Source organism: Oryctolagus cuniculus, chromosome 1 (assembly GCF_964237555.1).
Source record: "Oryctolagus cuniculus chromosome 1, mOryCun1.1, whole genome shotgun sequence".
Taxonomy (NCBI): domain Eukaryota; kingdom Metazoa; phylum Chordata; class Mammalia; order Lagomorpha; family Leporidae; genus Oryctolagus; species Oryctolagus cuniculus.
Genome location: NC_091432.1, coordinates 98,448,992 through 98,463,328, shown reverse-complemented (window position 1 = coordinate 98,463,328; position 14,337 = coordinate 98,448,992). Strand labels below are relative to the sequence as shown.

The 14,337-nt window shown below is 42.6% G+C and overlaps 1 protein-coding gene across 2 annotated transcripts in view; it reads left to right on the top strand.

The window, feature by feature from the left end:
• The window catches only part of GUCY1A2 (guanylate cyclase 1 soluble subunit alpha 2), a 354,340-nt gene that overhangs the window by 245,691 nt on the left and 94,312 nt on the right, over nt 1–14,337 (top strand). For both annotated transcript variants that reach the window (XM_051820049.2, XM_070077689.1), the window contains exon 6: nt 13,129–13,272. In XM_051820049.2, the coding sequence (XP_051676009.1) occupies nt 13,129–13,272 (144 nt within the window). The remainder of the gene's footprint in view (nt 1–13,128; nt 13,273–14,337) is intronic.

Sequence of the window (14,337 nt, the reverse complement as noted above, 5' to 3'; positions counted from 1 at the left end):
GCCCAAGCACTTGGGCCATCTTCCACTGCACTCCTGGGCCACAGCAGAGAGCTGGACTGGAAGAGGAGTAACCAGGACAGAATCCAGCACCCCAACTGGGACTAGAACCTGGGGTGCTGGCTCCACAGGCGGAGGATTAGCCTAGTGAGCCGCAGCGCCGGCCCAGGATGTGAATTTTGCAGGCTGCTTTTCTGGCATCTGTTTATTCCTTCATTCTGTTAATGTGGTGTATCATATTTATTGATTTGCATATGTTGAACCATTCTTGTAGACCAAGGATTAATTTTACTTGACCATGGTGTGTTGTTCATTCTTTAATGTACCGTTCAATTTGGTTTGTTAGTATTTTATTGAGGCTTTTTAATCTATGTTCACCAGATATATTGGCCTGTGATTTCATTTTCTTATGGTGTCCTTATCTATCTTTAGTAAAAGGATTTTTTTGATCTCATAAAATTGAATGAATTTGAAATGTTTTTTCTTCTCTATTTTGGGGGGATGTGGGGTATTTGTGAACTCATTAATTTTTTGTTAAAGATTTATTTAATTAATTTATTTATTTGAAATGCAGAATTACAGAGAGAGAGGGAGAGACAGAGAGGGGAGAAAGATCTTCCATCTGTTGGTTCACTCCCCAAATGGCCACAATGGCCAGAGCTGGGCCAGTCCAAAGCCAAGAGCCAGGAGCTTCTTCTGGATACCCCATATGGGTGCAGGGCCTCAAGCACTTGGACTATCTTCTTCTGCTTTCCAAAGCACAATAACAGGGAGCTGGATAGGAAGTGGGGCACCTGGGACTTGAACTGGCACCCATATGGGTTGCTGGCATTGTAGGTGGCAGCCCTGAACTCATTCATTTTTTTAATGCTTGGTAGAATACAGCCTATGCAACTATCAAGATCTTGGCTTTTCTGTGTTGGAAGATTTGATTACTGATACAATCTCCTTAACTTGATGTTGTTTTTTTCACATTTTCTATTTCAAGATTCATTCTTAGTAGGTTGGGTGTTTCCAATAATTTATTTATTTCTTCTAGATTATCTAATTTGTCAGAATATAGTTATTTGTAGTAGTCTCATATGATCCTTGCAGTTCTATGTTTTCAGAGCAGACATTCAACATTTTGTGGGACAGTTTAAAATTCTGCTGAATCAGGAATCCTTGGAAAACTTTTCTTAAAAATTATAGACACTTAATCATTGTTTTATAACAACTGAGTGGTTGCACTTCAACTTGAAACAAGTTGAACAACAGTTTTGGATTTAAGTACAGTAATAGAATGTACAGAAAGTTTTCAGAGAACATTGAGTAGTTCATGTTGATGAGACATTAGAATGAAACTAGTGCATAAACTTGGAAAATTGGACCCTATTATTGAAGATTTACAGAATTGCTTATTGCATAGTAGAAATAAATTCTGAATTTCCCATTCAAGGGTAAGAATGAGATTTTAACTATATGCTTAAATATATTTTTCTTGCTATCATGCTTGAATACATGCTTGAATATTATTAATCTTTATGATAAACAAACTGAGGACTAGTGCAGTATCTTTCTCATAGTTGAGATTCCTATGCCTGAACTGGAATTTACATTGATAGATCTACTGAGAGTTTTATCAAGAGAAAAGCTTTCTTTGATAGGCAGTCATTTGGAATCCATTTTTCCTCATTTGGGAGTAGCTCCCAGGCTAAATCATTGTTCTATTTATATCTGTGGCCTCTTTTCCAATGCTTTATTATCTGAGTGCTATAGAAACATCCTTAGAAGAAGCAGTATATGGGTCAAAAACATCAATCAAAATGAATGTAATCAGACAGCTTTATTTTTTCTTAAGAATGACAGGATTTTATTTTTAACGAGAGGAAGAGAAGCTAGAAGAGGGAGAGAAAAAGACAGGCAGAGGTAGAGTTCCCATCCCAGTTCACTCCCCAATGCCTTAATGACTGGAGCTGGGCAGAGGCTGCGGCCAGGAGCACCAGTGGAGAATACAATTCAGGTCTTCTGCATGGGAGGCAGGAACCCAGTTACCCGAGCCATCACTACCACCTCCCAGGGTTTACATTGGTGGGAAGCTGGAGTCAGGAGCTAGAGCTGGGAATGGAATCCAGGCAGGCCCATGTAGAAGGTAGGTGTCTTGACCTCTTTCCTGAAAGGATTTTTTTCAGGGAACTGTATTAGTTAACCTGTTCAAATAGTAAATAGTTTTTATTTGAATTGCTAAATCTTGAGGCAAAATTCACTTGGCTATATTTGATTGAACTCAACAAACCTTGGATCATCGAATGCCTACTGTGCCATATGATTCTCTGTGTGTGTGTGTGTGTGTGTGTACATATGCATGGTTTCATGTACATTTCACCTGGGAGTTGTATACCGTTCTAACGATTAAGGAACTGCCTGGAAAAGTTTATTACTCCTATAGATTGAGTGGAAGGCAGAGAAGCAGTACATGGGAAGATCAGGAATTCATAGAGGGCTACTGTGGGGAGCAACTCGGACTAGACTAAGTTACTGGAATTAAGACTTATTCTGTGCATCTGCTCTCCCACAATATGGCGCTGGGAGAGGAGAAAACAGCTTCTACACAGCTGCCTCCAGTTCAACCAATAAACAGCAGGACCTGCTCCTGATTGGAGGAAAGCAGCGTACTCGGCGTATGGGTAGCAGAGTTGGGATTGGCGGAAGAGGACTATAAAGGAGGAGAGAGACAACATGCACCAGGAACATCTAAGAGGAACATCTGAGGGAACACCTGTGCAGCCCCCGAGAGAGCCGGCCGGCGGTGTGCCGCTCCCCCGCGGAAGTGGGGAAAGTGGCTAGGGGGAACCGCCCTTCCACAGAGGTGGAAGGGTCGGTAGCCAACCCGGGAAAAACCAGCAGCAATCCCGGGGAGGGCCGAGCAGACAAAAGAACAGCGCAGGGTCCTGTGTCGCTCCTCCACGAAGAGGGGGAGTGACATAATGGTGCCGTGACTCGGATAGGAAGCCTAGGCAGGGTCTAGTGTCGTTCCTCCATGAAGAGGGGGAGCGACATAATGGTGCCGTGACTCGGATATGAAGCCTAGGCAGGGTTTAGTGTCGTTCCTCCATGAAGAGGGGGAGTGACATAATGGTGCCGTGACTCGGATAGAAAACCTAGGAGGGAAGAAACGGGAAGAAGTGGGAAAATACCGGAGAGAGAGACTAGCAAAGAGCCTAGGGAAAGCCGGACGGAAAATGTGCCAGGAGAAGCTATCGAAAGCCTAGGCATAGACTCGGATATGGACTGTGGGAAAGAAGTTAGGATTGAAAGCGAAAGTGAAAGCTTTCATAGACTCGGATGCGGACTATGGCGGGGAAGCTAGGAGATTGAAAGCGAAAGTGAAACCTGGAGGAGGCTTGGACTCGGATGCGGACTATGGGGAGAGGCCAGGAGAAATGAGAGGGGAATATTGTTGGAAGAAAAGTTAGGAAACATACCGGGTAGAGAAAAATGTTAGGGAAATTGAAGCCGCGGGGGCAGGCCAAGGCGGAGACGTAAGCCAGCTTGGAATTCTTCAAGTCAGCCCGGGGAGCAAAAGGCGAAAATCTGGAACCAGAGGCAGAGACGTGGGCCGCCAGGTTGGAATTCGCCAGGTTAGCCCGGGAAACTTGGACTTAATGCCGGTGGCGGAAACATAAGCTATGCTGTGTGACTCGCGGAGGCCGCCGCGTGCAGAGAGAGCACAGGGCGCAAATAGATAGGGAACGTGGGGCTGGCGCGGAGGCCGTGGTGCGGGCGCGAAGGGGCGCGGAGGCCGTGGTGCGGGCGCGAAGGGGCACGGAGACCGCGGAGCGTGCGCGCAGAGCCGGGAACCCGCCGCGGGGCGGGCGCCGGGAAGCCGCGCAGATGAGAGAAGCGCAGGCTGAAGCTGCACAGAGCAGAGAAGCCGCCGCGGGGCGAGGTGCGGAGAAGCAGCCTCGGGGCGGGTGCCGGGATGCCGCAGGGATAAGAGAAACAGAAGTTTAGAAGTAAAATGAGAGAAATAAGAATGCTGGTAGATAGAAGTAAAATAGGAGAAATAGGAATGCCCGGAGATAGAGAAACAGAAAAATAAGGCCTCCCCACAACACGGCAATGAGAGAGCTTGGATTCGGTCTGCCTGATTAGTAAGACGATAAGCACCTGCTGGCAGCTAGCAGCTTATGCGCCGCAGGTCACCAAAGACAGGCACGAATTAACATCAATAAGTCTCCCCACAATACGGCAATGAGAAGGCTTGGATTCGGTTTGCCTGATTGGTAGGGCTTGTAAGCACCTGCAGGCAGTTCTAGCAGAGCAGAGCATGCGCTGCAGGGCACCGAACACAGGCACGCATCAGCGCCTAAAAACCTCCTCACAACATGGCGAAGAGAGGACCCGGATTTGGTTTGCCTGATTGATAGGGCTTGTAAGCACCTGTGGGCGACTCTAGCAAGCAGAGCAGAGTGTGTGCCGCGGGGCACCGAAGACAGGCGCATATCAACGCCAAAAATAAAAAGAAAGGGGGATCTGTGGGGAGCAACTCGGACTAGACTAAGTTACTGGAATTAAGACTTATTCTGTGCATCTGCTCTCCCACACTATGGCGCTGGGAGAGGAGAAAACAGCTTCTACACAGCTGCCTCCAGTTCAACCAATAAACAGCAGGACCTGCTCCTGATTGGAGGAAAGCAGCGTACTCGGCGTATGGGTAGCAGAGTTGGGATTGGCGGAAGAGGACTATAAAGGAGGAGAGAGACAACATGCACCAGGAACATCTAAGAGGAACATCTGAGGGAACACCTGTGCAGCCCCCGAGAGAGCCGGCCGGCGGTGTGCCACTCCCCCGCGGAAGTGGGGAAAGTGGCTAGGGGGAACCGCCCTTCCACGGAGGTGGAAGGGTCGGTAGCCAACCCGGGAAGAACCAGCAGCAAACCCGGGAGGGCCAAGCAGACAAAAGAACAGCGCAGGGTCCTGTGTCGCTCCTGCACGAAGAGGGGGAGCGACAGCTACCTTTTACCTTTCTGAAAGTCCACTGATTCTTTAAAAAGATCACCACTGGGGAGGGGGAACTCTACTATTTTAGTCATATGCCAGCAGTCTTTAGACACCGGAATCATAAAAAGACTCCTGGGAGCTTGTAAAGATACAGATAGCTGGGCCTTATACCCCAGGTGGAGGCTGGGGATCTAATTTTTAACAAATATGTTCTGGATGATTCTTCTGTAGTTGGCCTTGATTTTTGTATTTGAAAAACTTGCTTAAGGAGAAATACTGATGTTTAAATATAGAAAGTGAATGCAATTTAAAATGTTTAGTAAAACTGTAGAGTTTCTGATTCTTTGCAAACATCCAAGGATACAAAGCTAAATAAATATCCAGTATGGGAAGGAAAGAATATAAACACACACAAGCAAGCAAAATATGATATATATAGTGACAGTGATAGACATGTTTCCATCATATCTGAGTGTTGGAAATTTACAGATCCTTCCCTCCACAGAAATAGGGAAAGAAAGCATGGAAAAATAAGGGCCAAGTCCTGAGATCAACCATGCCTCACTGCGCTTTTGTTTGGGCTGTACCCTGAAAGTGTTAAGTACTCAGTGAAGGGAAGCTTTCTCTTCTCCTTTTGAGACTTCTCCATTAAAAGTAATGTGTGCATCCATGAGGATTTCAGGGTTTTTAGAAAGAGCAAATAAACCTACTTTTAACCCATCTCATGCAACATGCTCTCTGAGAGTGACCAGGCTGTGAATTTAAAGATGCACTATGGAAAATACCCACATGTCAAAAGGACAGTGGGCTTCAGGACAAGATAACGATTGATTTCCCAAGACCATGCAAAGATTGGGTGTCTGTACAGTTCCTCTCTCTGAAGTGACAATCTAGGCTAGTTACAATGCTGCATTGAGGACATTTAGTTCCTTGTCTGACAGGTGGCAGTACCCATACAAAGGGGCTATATGGGGTTGCTTTTATAACTGCATATCACAGCTTAGTTCAGTAGATAGTGCCCATGACTTCACATGGATGATCACTACATGGCTCTGGCTTCTGCAATATTATCCTCTTTGCTATATCACAATTATTTCTACACTGTTAACCTTTAGCTTTATGAAATAAGACCCTGACATGAAGGAAAATACTGTGAACGACTATCAGTTTTTTCAAACATTGAAAAGAACAATTTAATAATTTTTTCTTTATGGTAATTCCATGTTATGAAGAGTGGGGGAATAGAATAGAAATTTTGGGGCAAATTCCCAATTTACTATCTGATTAAATAAATTTACATATTCCTAGTTGCCAGAGTAGAGGCTGCTTCTTGTTCCTCCTTGTTCTTGGGAGCCTCCTCTACTTGTTCAGTTTTGTTATTGCTCTCTGTGGTCTCAGGAAAAAGGGACCAGGGGGAAGCTTAAGTTTGGGTTGCAGGGATGTGGCAGTTTCCTGCTAGCCAGCTCTGCTAGTGATTCATCACCTGTAATGCCTCAATTTTCTACTGAGGCCACTGGTACTGGAGAATCTCCCCTATAAATATTGGCAGACTATCGTACAGGGCAATAGTTAAGTCTGGGCTTCCAGCAATAGCTGGAGTGATAACTGAGGAGTCTCAAAGGCAGTGCAGGAGGAGAGGGAAGCAGGGGAGGTAGTGCATGAAAAGTAGGTGGAAGGATGGGAATGTTGGAGAATGAAGACGTGGAGGGAGAGGCTAGTGAAGTCGTGCCCATGAGGAGGGAAAAGGAGGTAGTGAACGAAAATAAAGTGGTAGCAATGATGCAGGAGGCAAGGCCTTGGCCCCATTCTAGAGACTGATTTAGGGACACTAAAGGGCCAGGCTGGCAGAGCCTCCCTCCACCTGGAACTCAAGTTTGATGGATACCTCGGCACTGAGATTTGGGCACAAGATTTAACCAAAAAATACCTTGATTCTTGGATGTGATCTTTTGGAATCACCCACACCAAATATCATGCTTAGGGACAACAATAATTATAGCTGAATGTATAGTAGTTAAGGGGTAAAAGACTCCAGATATCCCTTGATAAGCTTACAGTTCAAATTCTCCTTTTGAACAAGCCTTTCAAAAACAAAATGATAAAGAGTCTGAGATGTGGACCTCTGAACAAGTAGCATTTTTTCCGTTCCAATTTCGTGGCAGGGACCCCGTGCTCTGTTCATTCATCTGCAGGAGCATCAGCAGTAGCTTTCTCGCCTGTTCCTCAGACTGTAACCACCTAAAATCTCAAAATATTATTGTTATTAAGGGACCTCTGCTGCAACTCTTGCTGTGCTTCCTGCTCTGTGAAGGAAAAGACAGATTACTTTCAACAGGGCAGCCCATGGTGATACTCACGCCAGTTGGGTTCCAGTGTAGCGTTAACTCCTACCTGCACCAGATCATCCTCCATCTATTGTTTGATTATACTTGCCAGTAGTAGTGTCCATGTGCTGGCCCCTTTGCACTTTAGTTCCTCTAGATTTTCAGGGCTTTCATCATTAAGAATGTGGCCTTTGTGCACGTTGACGTAACATTTCCTAAGCCAAGGAAATCATGCTGAAGGTTGCATTGCCTTCATCTGCTTTGCTTGAATCCTTGTGTCAAGGACTTCTCTCCTCTTTTTGATGTAGGTATTTATGAGTAATCTTCACAGAGGATGTGTGTATCCTCAGGATCTGTAATCTCAATGAAAGGGTGAGTTCCTGCTATTGTGGCAAGCTGCTTATGTCCCTAAGGCTTTTGCTTGGCCACCATGACCTAGATTTTCATCTTTGGCTAGGAAGCCATTTCAACCAATATCTCTAAAAACAGGGACATAAATAGTAGAAAATGCCTAGCCTGTGTTGAGCTGGAGGGCAAAATGTAGAGGACCTCTTGTTCTACCCAAGCCTGTAGTTTTTCCTTCTCTGCTACTACTTGTAAGTATTGATGAAGAACTGTTTCATACTCCACTTCTCATTACCAGCCTTTTGGATAACCTTGTCCCAATCACTATCAACTTCATTGTCCAGTTTATAGTCAACAAGGACCCCCACAACTCCTGGCAGCCATTGGAAACACCCCCACTTCGTCCTCCCTGTTACCCAGTAATCATACCAAATTTCAGAGGAGTGAGTGGGCTACAACGTGTGGCCCAGTTCTCTGAGCAAGGATAAGCATGACTCAAACGTTCATAGTCTCAGCCAGTGAGCCCCTAAAGAACTTGCCACATTTTTTACTCCATTTTACCCACTTGAATATGACTGGATAGCCAGGTGCCCTGTGAGATGCTAGGATGGGAAAGACCTTTCTCATCTTTGGCTGTCTACATCAAACTCCAACATCCCTTCTTCCCTCCCCTCCCCTGCCCTCCCCTCTCCACATCCTCTGTCTCTGTTTTAAGATAATAGAATCAAAAACAGAACACCAAACAACTGTAAAAGCAGACTTTTGCTTCTCCTCTTGATTATGTCCCAAAAAGGAGAGGAAGGTTGTCTATTAATGCATACTTTCCAAACCTCTCTGACTCTGCTTTTACAGCTAAAAAAAAAAACAAAAAACAAAAAACAAACAAACAAACAACAACAAAAAAAAAAAAACCCAAAGGAATAGAAGCCTAGGATTGGGGAATTGAAGGAGTCTTAGTGGTCATGAAGCCCATGGGATGTGAATAGTGCCCAGTTGCACACAATATTCTTTTTGGCTAATTCTGTCCTCAATGCTACTCCCCTTCTCCTTTCCCCTGCCCAAATATATATGAAACCTCCCCAATAGTTCTTTATCATTAGCCTAGAGGAGAAGAATATAATAAGATCTAGATTCTATTAGGAGATTTAAAGAATTCTTTTAAATGATCAAAACTAAAGTATGTAAAATTAAGTGAATGCATAGCTCTAAGAAGTTTATGTCATCTTTATTTTTGGAGTAATATGAGGATTTTAATTATAAATTATGGAAAAAAGATACACTGAGCTAGGTGAATTCTTTAAAGTTTGATAAAGGCAGCTACAGTAATATGTAGGGCAGCAGTTTAAAAAATATTTTTAGTAGTGAAGGCTCCTATGTTCAGAAAAAGGATCTAAGGTTTTCCACATATTTGCATAGCATTATTTCCCCATCTCAATGCTTAGTTTAGCCATCTTTATTCTTATCCGATTCCATTCAAGAACAAGTTGGAAATGCTGAAAATAAATGATATGCACTATCTCAGAGAATGCCCATTGTATTTAAAACTATATAAAACACTGAGGTAGTTATAAAAGAATTCAGAGCAAAGTCAACTTTGTGCAGTAATTTCCTTGCAGTCAGTTTACAGTGAGCATTTTTTTCACTTTGATTTAGCTCAAGAAAATAGCCTGAAGAGCAACTGGAATTTACATACATTCATTCACTTTTACATACATTTACATACATGCATTCACTTTCTCCCTTTCTCATGAAGCAGAATCAGCTCGTTATTTTGAAGGGAAGCTACTGACTTTCCACATATATTTGATGTTTGCTAAATTTGTATGGATCTACCTTAGGTGAGGGAGGAGAGGGAAAAGATGGAATTTTCATGGAAAGCTGCTACTAAGATGTAATGCCAAATCTTTCTGCCAAGATTTTAAGGTTAAGGTGCTGAATATATCTAGAAGGAAATAAAAATATCACACAGACACCTGAGTATTTGAATATTTCTAAGAAAAACACCACATAGATGTATTATTTATACTTTACAGACATCTGGGTATTCAAAAATTTCTAAGTGACCACTGTTTTCATTCATGTCCTCAGTAATGCTATTTACTAAATATTTTTGACTCTTTTCCTCTAGGCACAAGACAGATTATATTTTTATCCATTCCCTTTATGTTAGCATGCCCATGTGATTTGCTTTGGTGAGTGAATCATGAGAAGATGATATCTATGTCACATCTGGGAGCAAGCTTTAAGAGCTTCTGTGCAATTTGTCACAACCTTTTTCTTCTGCTTTGGCAGCCATCTCCAGATGCACAGGTTCTGTTACCCTCATTCCTAGAGGAATGGCACATGGAATGGAAGTTGTCCCCTCTTGCCCAGTTTTTAACCTGCATGAATATGTACAATACATGAGAAATAGCCTGTGTTTTAAGGCATTAAGATTTGCAGATATTGTTACAGCAGTATGAACTAGCCTCATCTGTGAAAACATGTTTTTTTTTTCCATATATGTAGGGTGTTTATGAACAATTGTGAGAAATCCACATCCTAATATGTGTTGTTTTTCGTGTCTGTTTTTCCTAGCTTCTTAGTCCTATTTTTGATAGTAATGTGACTTCAAATATTTGGAAACAAAATCCTACAGAAGTTTGCATAAATACATTTGGATTTTATTGTGTATTTTTAATATTTACCTCATGCACATGTTATTTTGTATTTCATTAATGTATGTAATAGCAATTGGTAACATTGGATCTATCTTCCCTATGTTACTACGTCACTTTCCCTAAAAGGAAAATGAGACATGTATATAATTAAGCTTGCTTTATTCTGTGGTACACATTCTACAAATACATTTAGTGGGACTCAATAAATCTTTGGTGAAAGGATGGAGATGATGGGCAGAATGATAATTCTAATGATGATGCTGATGATATCCCAAGGAGCAGTCATGGAAGTGCAGAACAATTTAATTTGTGAAAGTAATTTACTGCCTGTAAGTTCTGATATCTGAAAATCAGATGTCAAAGTACACAGTTAATGACATTCTAGCTTTTAAAACTGTATAGAAATACTAACTTATGAGATGATGTGAGAATTAACAAAGGACATTGTGTTATTAGGGGAAAATAGTCAATGTTCCCATTTATAATTTCCTAAGTATCTTCCTCATCAAGCATTCTTTTGAGGAAGTATATTTTAGTTTTTGCAATAAAACCTTTGTCAATACACATTTTATTGTCTTTCTATTCCTACAATATAATTTTATTACTGTTTTCTGACATCAGAAAGCAGGTCTTGAAGTAAAAATATTGAATGTCAGGAAAGGTCTAAGGATGTTATACCTACTTCCTGATAATCAAGTGATAAGTTTGACAGCCTTAATCCTATGAGCTTTGTGAATGTTTTCATATTCCCTAAAATAGTGCTCAAATAATGTAAAGTAGTTTGTTCTTCTAAAACTACAGTGTTAGAGTGACATTTCATTACTAATATTAAATCCTAACTAGAGGGTAGCCATTTGGTGCAGTGGTTAAGACATCACTAATACATCCACATCCCATATTGTTGGAGTGCCTGGGCTCAAGTCCCAGCTCTGATTCTAGCTTCTGGCGCTCCTATAGGATGCCTGTGTTCTAAATCACAACAAAACATGCTGCGTCAGAACACTGTCCCTACATTAGTTCTTTTACTGAGCACTGATGAAGGATATGCAAGGTTTCACTAAAGAGGTTACACTGAAATTAGGCATTTTATGAAATCTTACTTCACTGTGGTCTAATCAATTTAATTTTTAAAGATTTATTTATTTATTCGAAAGGCAGAGTTAGAGAGGCAGAAGCAGATAGAGAGAGAGGTAGATCTTCCATCCACTGGTTCACTCCCCAGATGGCCACAGTACCCAGAGCTGGGCTAATCCAGAGCCAGGAGCCCAGAGCCAGGAGCTGCTTCTGGGTCTCCAGTGCAGGTGTAGGGGCCCAGGCACTTGATCCATCTTCCAAAGCTTTCCCAGGCCACTAGCAGGGAGCTGGATCAGAAGTGGAGCAGCTGGCACATAAACTGGTGCCTAAATGGGATGCTGGCACTACAGGTGGAAGCTTTAACTGCTATGCCACAGTGCCGGCCCCATTCTGAATTGATTTTAGAGCTGTTGATTTTACCACCATATCTATAGAGGATAACTAAAAAACTTTCTTCTGAAAGTAAGTTGGGGCCGGCACCGCAGCTCACTAGGCTAATCCTCCGCCTTGCGGCGCCGGCACACCGGGTTCTAGTCCTGGTCAGGGCGCCGGATTCTATCCTGGTTGCCCCTCTTCCAGGCCAGCTCTCTGCTGTGGCCAGGGAGTGCAGTGGAGGATGGCCCAAGTACTTGGGCCCTGCACCCCATGGGAGACCAGGAGAGGCACCTGGCTCCTGGCTTGGCATCAGTGCGGTGTGCCAGCCGCGGCGGCCATTGGAGGGTGAACCAATGGCAAAGGAAGACCTTTCTGTCTCTCTCTGTCTCTCACTGTCCACTCTGCCTGTAAAAAAAAAAAAAAAAGAAAGAGAAAGAAAGAAAGAAAGAAAGAAAGAAAGAAAGAAAGAAAGAAAGAAAGAAAGAAAGAGAAAGAAAGAAAGAAAGTTGGGTATAACCTTTAAATACATATTAACTTGAGAGGTACAGAAAGTAAGAGAAAGATCAAGAGAGCATACAAATAAGCTCCCACATTGGCTGGAGATGGCACAGGCTGAAGCTGGGAGCTGGGAACTCAATCTGGATCTCATAACCTGGAGAAAGTATAAAAAGTATATTTAACAACAGCAATGACCTATTTGAAAAAATGGTGACAATGGAATTAGAACAGGGTCTGGAATGATCCTTACTGTGTCTGGTAACTAATTTTACATGTGTTTGGACCCCAATTTCTCAGCTCTCAAATGTAAATTCCATTAGGATATTTGTAAAGACAAAAAATGAGATAATGTATGTAAAGTCGTTGACACAATTAATGGTATAGAGTATGAATTCAAGAAATCTTTATTTACTATAATGATTTGCAAATATGTAAGAACAGGCCTGAAAGCAAACTACGAATTTCTCTGAAAATGTGGAACAACTGGGAAAATAGAAAAATTAGAAAAGAAAATGCTTTCTAAGGAAGGGTTCTTCAAAGTTTGAAGGAGTTACAAGTCTGGCTATGGACAAGGTCATTGTCTGGAAGTTACCTAGGCAAAGTACTATTTTGTGGGAGATAATTGTTTTCTATTCTGATTTCACTAATTTCAATGATCATCCATGGTGATAATGAACAGCCCTGGAGTGAGATGTCAGTATTTGATTGTGGCTGTTTGCTAACTCTACTGTGATTATACTCAGTTGTTTAATTGCTTAATTTATTGATGTTTTCCTGACATGTTTTTCAGCATGTTTGTGATTGCAGATGACTAATTATTTCTCTTCTGACTCATTATCATATGTTTGCATTTGATTTGTATGACACTGCAGGTGGAAACAATAGGCGACGCCTACTGTGTTGCAGCAGGACTTCACAGGAAAAGCCTCTGCCATGCCAAACCCATTGCTCTGATGGCCTTGAAAATGATGGAGCTTTCAGAAGAGGTGCTGACACCTGACGGGAGACCAATTCAGGTAACCCTCTGAAAAATATTGTTGGAATAGGAAATGCACCTTTTACTCGAGGGAGCAAGAAATTTCCCTTTGAATTCTACTGACTGTAATTTATAGATCTAGTCAAGGTGAGAGTTTAAGGAAGGAGACAAAAAATGATTTGAGGTAATTCATAAATCTAGGAAAAGAAGACAAAGCATATGGTCCAGAATAGGAACTGAAAGTAGATCATTGTAAAAATTAAGAGAATGAGTAAGAGAGGAAAGTGGAGGAAGAGTGGGAGCGTGGGCAAGCAGGAGGGTAAGATGAGAAGTATCACTATGTTCCTAAATCTGTATATATGAAATACATGAAATTTATTTACCTTAAATAAAATTTAAAAAAATGCATGTGGAAGGAAAATTACCATGAAAAGAAAAAAATAACTAAAGGGCTATACCAAGGAAGAACTACTGGCAGTGATTAGTCACCAAATCCAAGCAAGGATGAGGATGACAGGCAGAGTCTGAGAGATAATGCAAGAAGTAAAAAAGAATCCATAATATGAAGGCCCTGGACAACTTGCTGCAAGTAGTAGGCATACAGGTGGTGTACAGGTGTTCCTTATGAGGCTTCAGCTCTCAGAGTGACTTCTGTAGTTTTTGGTGTAGCATAGCTTGAAAATGGAGCTCACTGGCGCTGCGACTCACTAGGCTAATCCTCCGCCTTGCAGCGCCGGCACACCAGGTTCTAGTCCCGGTCGGGGCGCCAGATTCTGTCCCGGTTGCCCCTCTTCCAGGCCAGTTCTCTGCTGTGGCCAGGGAGTGCAGTGGAGGATGGCCCAAGTGCTTGGGCCCTGCACCCCATGGGAGACCAGGAGAAGCACCTGGCTCCTGCCATCAGATCAGTGCGGTGCACTGGCTGCAGCGCGCCAGCCGCGGCGGCCATTGGAGGGTGAACCAACGGCAAAAGCAAGACCTTTCTCTCTGTCTTTCTCTCTCACTATCCACTCTGCCCGTCAAAAAAAAAAAAAAAAAAAAAAAAAAAAAAAAAAGAAAATGGAGCTCACTAACTGAGGAAAATTTATCAACAGTAGAAAATCTAGCT